The sequence below is a fragment of the Rhagoletis pomonella genome, unplaced genomic scaffold (assembly GCF_013731165.1).
Source record: "Rhagoletis pomonella isolate Grant_MI unplaced genomic scaffold, Rhpom_1.0 Rhpom_scaffold_05831, whole genome shotgun sequence".
NCBI classification, from domain to species: domain Eukaryota; kingdom Metazoa; phylum Arthropoda; class Insecta; order Diptera; family Tephritidae; genus Rhagoletis; species Rhagoletis pomonella.
Window position 1 is genome coordinate 3,889 of NW_023464373.1, and position 7,215 is coordinate 11,103.

The 7,215-nt window shown below is 39.2% G+C and overlaps 1 protein-coding gene across 1 annotated transcript; it reads right to left on the reverse strand.

The window, feature by feature from the left end:
- Positions 1–6,696: 6,696 nt before the first annotated feature.
- Positions 6,697–7,209, reverse strand: LOC118755298 (alpha-tubulin N-acetyltransferase 1-like; the record flags this gene model as incomplete). Its single annotated transcript, XM_036490144.1, has 1 exon — positions 6,697–7,209. A coding segment is annotated over one exon (513 nt), but the record flags the coding sequence as incomplete, so codon positions are not given.
- Positions 7,210–7,215: the final 6 nt, after the last annotated feature.

Here is a 7,215-nt window from a genome sequence, read left to right on the forward strand (position 1 = left end):
CATTTGACTGCTGCCTTATTCGCATCTCAAACTCGTCGCGCTCACGTTGCTGTCACTTGTTTCTTCTTCTTATAAAGATGACCATATTCCTTCCTCTTGTCGCGGTGTTGCTGAGTAGTCCAGCGCGTGGCAGTTGGCTGTAAGGTATGCTGGGCATTTCTTGCAACAGCCGCGTGAAATTCTTTGTCATACTAACCATTTTTCCGCGGGGTGGTATTAACTAAATAGAGGTAGTTAGAATCCCATTGCTCATTTATGGTCGGGCAATAATTAGTTGCTTGCTTCGATGCGAAACTTTCGTCACGCTCAGTTCTTTCTTGTACAAAGGCGCATGCGAGCCTTCACTGCAATAAGTTAAAGGATCCGAATCGATGTGAGTTCATAGAATGGACCCAACGCCAATAATACGCTCAAAGCGTATCTTCCGTCTAGCATAATTTAATCAATTTGGTTTGTTGGTGGTTGATCGAGGACATTAAAGTGCCTGCCTCTGTTGTTGGAGGCAGAATTTCTCGACTGTTTACTTGTCCATTCTGGTGTTAAAGTCGCCAAACCCGAGCCTGCCCTTGAGGTAGGTGTTGAAGTAATTGCCTAAATTGGTTTCTGTGAAAATCCAGCTCTTTCTGTTTAAAGTCAATATGAAGTTAGAAAAAAAAATACTTTGGCGAATCTCTTCGCTCAATGCGGTAGCGATTAGTGTCGAAATACATGGGTTAAACGCTTGTTATATAAATAGGGGGTTTTATATTTAATGAATTTATGTAATTTGGCATAATAACAGCTTAGCTACTACGCAAAAGATGGCGGTATACATATGCAATAGGGTGGTCCTTAAAATAGCAACATTTAAATTCTTTATGCGGCACCCCGAAAGTTTCCAAATTTTGACATAAAATCGCTGAATGATAGTTGGCCAAAATTAAATTTTTACATTTTTTTTTTGGGATTTGAAAAAATTAAAGTTTTCCTAACCTTGGCAGCGGCTTCTAAAGGTTTTTTTTTAGATTTTTGAAATTTTCGTGGTCTTTAGTTTGTACGTAGATCCACCCTAATATGTACACCCAAAGCCAAACTGATCTGTTTAATTCATCAGTTAGTTGGGGCTCCACTCCAACTCCTCAAACTCATATCGTCAAACTGTAAGAGCAAACAGTAGGTGGTTAGCTTTCCGAAGGTACCTAATTAATGTTTGCTAATGAAACTAATATAAGCCAGATTAATTAATATCTTGTTTACAAGCAAATGAATGTCCAGAAATGATAAATTAAAACACAAGCGTGTAGCACGAACGATTATGTACATACATATGTATGTATGTATGTATTGCTGGTGATGCTTTCGGTTATGGTTATGGTTATGGTGTTGGTGTTTTTGCTAGCTGTTTGTTCTTAATGTGTTTAAGTCAGAACAAAAAAACAAAAAAAAGATAAGCAAAGCCAGCTATGAAGAGTACCAAAGATTGATTTGTATGGGAACGAGAAGAACCTGCCGCCGTACGTAAAGTAAGTATTATTCCATCATCTGTCACATATCTATGGATATGTATGTATGTGTAGTTCTAACGCATGAGAAATACTACGGGTAAGGCCGTGGATGCACACAACTACATACATATAAACCCAAATACATACATTTGTATTAGCGAAGAAAAGAAGTTAGGCATGGAATGGGCGCTGCACCAAAAACTTGAAACACAAAACGAAAGATAACCCTAAGTATGTTAACTTAAATAGCTCAACTTGCGTTGGCCAACTCCATAGGCCTTTTGCCCATTGCCCTTTTCCCGCTTCCCGTTCCACATACGGCCAATGGTGGTGCCCCGTCCGCTGCTCCATCCATTCCATCCATTCCGTTCTGCTTTGCGGTGCGGCGTTCCAGCCATGCCTTCAAGGTTAATCAAACGTAGAAACGTAGCAAAAAGCCATAATGCGCGCCCATTTCATTCTTCACTCACTTTCTTTCGTTCTTGTCTTTCTTGCCTTTCAAATGAACTCTATTTCTAACTGTGTTGCCTCTGAGTCAGTGCATTGGCTCTACTTCTTCTGCGTCCTGCCCCCAAACCACCTATGTACATACCATATCCCGGTGCGGATAACCGAACTCGAAACTCCGATAAGTGTGCTGTTGTTGTTACCTACATAAATATTTGATGATGATTATGAAAAATGATGTTTGCTTTGAATTTTGACAGCATTTCATTGTACCATTAGTAAAACTGTAACGAAAGCACTCATTATTATGGGCATTCACTGAATTCACTCTCACTGCAGCTGTCTCTGTCTATACTCTCATACAAGTTCATATGTAGTAGAGGGTACACAATGCAATGTGGGGTTACAAGTGCTTTCGCGCACTCTCGCCATGTGAATGGAGTTTTCTACGCAATTGGAAATGTTTAAAGAAGACATTAGAAATTCGTTTCACCTAAAATTGTAGAATTAAAAGTAGTTTTCATTTATAATTTCAAAGGTTATCTAAAATTGTTCGGTCGTTGATAAACGATAATTGCCAAACATTAAGAGTTTATAGAACCGTAATTGTTTGCTTATTAGAAAACAGTGCTGTTCAAATTGATTCACGTAAATCATTAAGCTTAAGGTAGCACGCGTAGAGCATGTGTGCGTAAAGCAATTTAAACTTTAAATATTGGGAAGCTTCAAAAGTCATTTGGATTCCCATGAAATTTTAAATGAAGTCCATTGAGTTTTTGATGCACAGCCTCTCTCTCTCTTCGTTAAAGTTAATTTTATCGCTCGTGCGGGGTTTTTAAGGTTCAGAAATGACAGGTGTACTTTTTGGGAAAAGTCTCGAAAACGTCAAGTTGCAGACCCTATATGCAGTAACACTGCTCCCCACGGAGGCCTTCGAACGTCGTTGCTCTGGGTAGTGACAATCAACGACATCCGCCTGGAACGCTAGGAAAACGGTGAGGCTGGTCTCTTTTCTTCAACAATAAGTGAAACCTTAGAGGGATCATCGTTCAGGTTATACTCGTTGGCATCGAAAAGTGCGCTTAGGACCAGCAATACAACGTCAGAGAAGTACGTAGCGTTCAGCGAGCAGCTTGTGTAGGTACTGTAGGATCCATTAAGTCGTGTCCTATCGATGCACATAAATTGATTCTGCGCACATGCGCAATATCTACAATCAGACTCAAAGATTCAGGATTTTGAAGTTCCAGCAATATCGACATAGTGGTACTCTTGACAACTCAGAATTAAGGCAAAATTCCTACGTTAGCTTTCAGGTGAAGTACCCCTCTAGACGGGAATGGGTAATCAAGGAGAATTCAGCTGGAATCTATACACAAGAGTCCATGATGGAATACGGTATGAACGAGGGTGTACTCTCTGAAATTCTGGACATCTCTCCTAAGCGGAAGTAGCCATAGGAAAAAATACGGCAATGTGTGAGCTGATGAATTGGCAAAGACTGGGACATCTCTTGGAGGGTCCGAAGCCGAGTCAATAAACCGTCCAGTCGTAGTTAAAAAGCGGGAAATACACTTATAATTCATATATATGGCTAAGTCACGATCAAACAACCGCTCTACGAAAAATTAAAACTGAAAACCTCGTAATAAGTGTAGAAAAATAAGTCCTTGATGAAAATGCGGCTAGAGGGGACATCCCGCACAATCCTCGCTGCCGTAGATCAAGCAGAAATTTAAGAAAAAAAAAACAGTTTTGATGAGAGTATCGCGTTGATTTTTAATATTTTTTTTTTTTGCCTGGCGGTGTTATGCATTGTCCCCCATATAAAATATGCTCGACAAATTAATTTGTATGGGAGAAAATGCTTAGCACCATCAGCAAAAAAAAATATATATATTAAAAATCAACGGGATTTTCTAGCATCTTGAAATTTGCACTTTAACCTACTAAAATTTTATGAGCTACAAAACTGCATACCCTAAAGTTTTCTAAAAATTCTAAATAAAAAGTTTAAAATTTTTGGGTGCAAATGTTAAAGTTTTTTGAATTTTCATAATGTTTGTACGAGGTTTGGAATGTGGATTTATGTGGGGTTGGTAAGGTAAAGTGCTAGAATTTTATAAAAAAATGTAAACATTAAATAAACAAAAGAAAAATAGCCAAAACTAGACAAAGTGTCACTTGACTTAATCAGCTGACCACAACTGTATATGTAAGTGTCAATCTATTCTATAATCAATTAAAAGCAAATCTCCTAAGTTCAAAAGAAGCACAGTGTTTCATTTAGGCATTTTTCTTAGGTCTTCTGATTATTCTCAATTTCTAAACGCTACAACATTATCAATACTTCCCAGGACCATTTCTGAATCTCAACAGATTTTCTGCATACATAGTTCTTATTAACTACGTATGTACGGGTAATATAGAAGTTATCAAGGTGAATTTCGATATATCGATGTACGTAGTTATGGGGAGAAGGAGATGCAATTTACAAATGTATATACCTACATACATATATCAATATATATGCATGCGATCTCATTTGAAAATACGGGTAATATTTCTATAATTTATAATCTCTCATTAGTGCGAGTATCAGTCGAGGTAAAGCATACATGATTACAGGAACACCTCATCATTAGACGAAAAATGAACATTTTATTACATCTCATACATACTCATTCAGACATCATAAAAAAGACGCTTTTTTATATACGAATACAGTGGACTCTATTCGCATTTGGCTAGTTTGATGACTGCTTAGTTGGTAGTCGTCTAAAGTCTGTAGTCTGTAGTCTGTTGCAGCCCGTCCGTCTGTGCGTTTGCTTGTCGCTTCGCTCGGTGGCTCGCTCGATTGTCACAGCAGTCGCACTCATTTATAAACGCCTCGAAAAACACTTTTGAGTAATCAGCAAAGCGCAACGAGCTGCAGGAGTGACAAGGGGAGGAGGTGCACAATTTTATTAAGGCGGCAATAAAAAAATATACACAAATTGCGAGGACACATTTCAGCATTGAGAAGAGGCGTATGGAACAAAGTGTTGTTGTTTATGTGAGTGAAGGGCTAAAAAGAGCGTTCGAATAGCAGACAATGAGTTTTAAGAGATTACTTGCAGAGATTGAGCTTGGCGATGCGGCTCTTTGCCAGTGGGAGTGAGGTCGAGATGAGAGATAAATAGTAAGTACCTAGTTCGGCAGCCCTTCCATTTATTACACGTTCATATAATAATAATGTTCAAACGTTCATACAAACAAACAATTTATGCAGGTGATTACGCACATACATACATATGTCCACATTTACTTAATATTTGTAAAGATTATGCACCTCTGTACATCCATACATACGCATGTACATACATGTATATGTATATTGTCACAGTACTTACCTGAAGCAAAAGTGAGCCCAAACTCCGACTAAGTTTTCATTGAAAAATATTCGAGCTTAAGCTCCTACTTCGTTAGTACTACAGAAATAGAGGGCTTTATGCACAAAAAGTGAGCCTAAGCTCCGATTCGATTTTCTGTACAAATTCCAGACCTTGAGCTTATTTCATCACTGCAAAGGCTTAGGCTAACTTTTTATGTTTACATGAAGCCCAATGTCTGAGCTTAAGCTTCATGGGCCAGCATTTGAATGGTCGCCGTGAATAACCTCATCGATGACCTCACAATGAACATTCTGCCATTTTGGCGTAGTTGTAATTGTTGTAGCGGCTTCTTAGCTCCGCCTGGATCAGCTAATCCTTCAATCGTTGTCATCAAGCTCAACTAATAGGATTTGGCCTAGCTTTAGGAACATGCTGTACTTCAATTAAGTCGAACCAAAGGAAGAGAACTGATGGCATTGGCCATGATGACAATTTTGATACTAAAAACTGAAAGAAAACATGGCTTACCTCGTAAGGTGCTTACCTATTTTCCCAGTGGGTATATTTAGTAGAATTTGAAATCGCAACGATAACAAGACCGACGATCAATAAAAGTGTGTTCAAGCAACTCTGAAACTTAAATAGAATTTATTTACTAGTATTTAATTAAAACACTTTACACTCTGCTACTTTTCTGTTTCACATGGAAAAAGCCGTGCCAACTTAATTTTTACTTGATGCCACTGACTTATTAAAAAATAACTTGCAACTTGACCAAGTACTTACCAATTTGTATGTATGTACATACCACACTTCACATTTTGCATAGCTCACCACCACGTGACTTCCCAAGTAAAGCGCCTATGTTTACAATTCACTTAGAGCTGGCTTTAACGCTTAGCCGCTACTCAGCGTTGAAAGACAGGATTGTTGTGGCAAGCAAACTTTTATTTGTCTGGTACGAAAACTTGTTTCCACGGGCAATTTCAATCTGTGACAAATTGTTATTAAACAAAGAACAAACGGCTAGAGCCAACAACATCTGAGCAATGTGAGTGTAAGCGTAGGTTGTGCGCGCGTCTACCTTGAACTCTTAAAAACTACCTTTGCTCTTACGGCGCTTGACGTTCAACTCTTGTGAGCGCTCTTTAGTGAAAAGTAAAAATACAAAACCAACACCGGTTGAATTTAGATTAGTGAGTGACGGGTAATAAATAAATACTCGCACAATTGAGTCTGGGGCTTAACCAGGCGTTTCGTTTTGTTTTCCTTCGTTAACAGAACTTAATAAATTTGTATGTTTATATTGTGATTGGATATCGTTTTTTCTTGGGTTCCTAAAATTTGTTAATATTTTCATTCTTACAAACTGCTCCTTATGGCTACCCCAATCACAGATATCTATTGGCCATAAGCATTTTTCGTGACCGCGTCACATCACTTGCCTTCTCGTTGCTGCCCTCCCCCTCGCGCTCAAAGAATCCGTCGTAGAGTACAAAATGATTCGCCTGCGGTATTGTGCGCTCCAGACCGTAATGTTTCTTGAGGAATCCCAACAGCTTTTCGGACGGCCGATCCACCGAGCATTTGACGGGCACCCACTTCTCCTCGCTCAACATGGTTTGAAAGAGTTTCTTCCCCAAACCTGTGCGCTGTCGGGAATCGTGTATATAAAAATCCAGTATGCAGGGAGCTTTGTCGACTTTTCTTGTTTGACCAACTTCATCAAACAGATACAAATCTTTGGTGCCGATCTTTAGCAAACCGATGACTTCATCCCCACGCCCATCGCAGTCGCCCACATCGGCCATTAGATAGACGACTTGATTGTCGGACGAGCGAAGTTTCTGTGCAGTTGTAACCGGTTTAGTCAGATTTTGTGCCACCGCGGAGAGTTGTCCCAGATGATC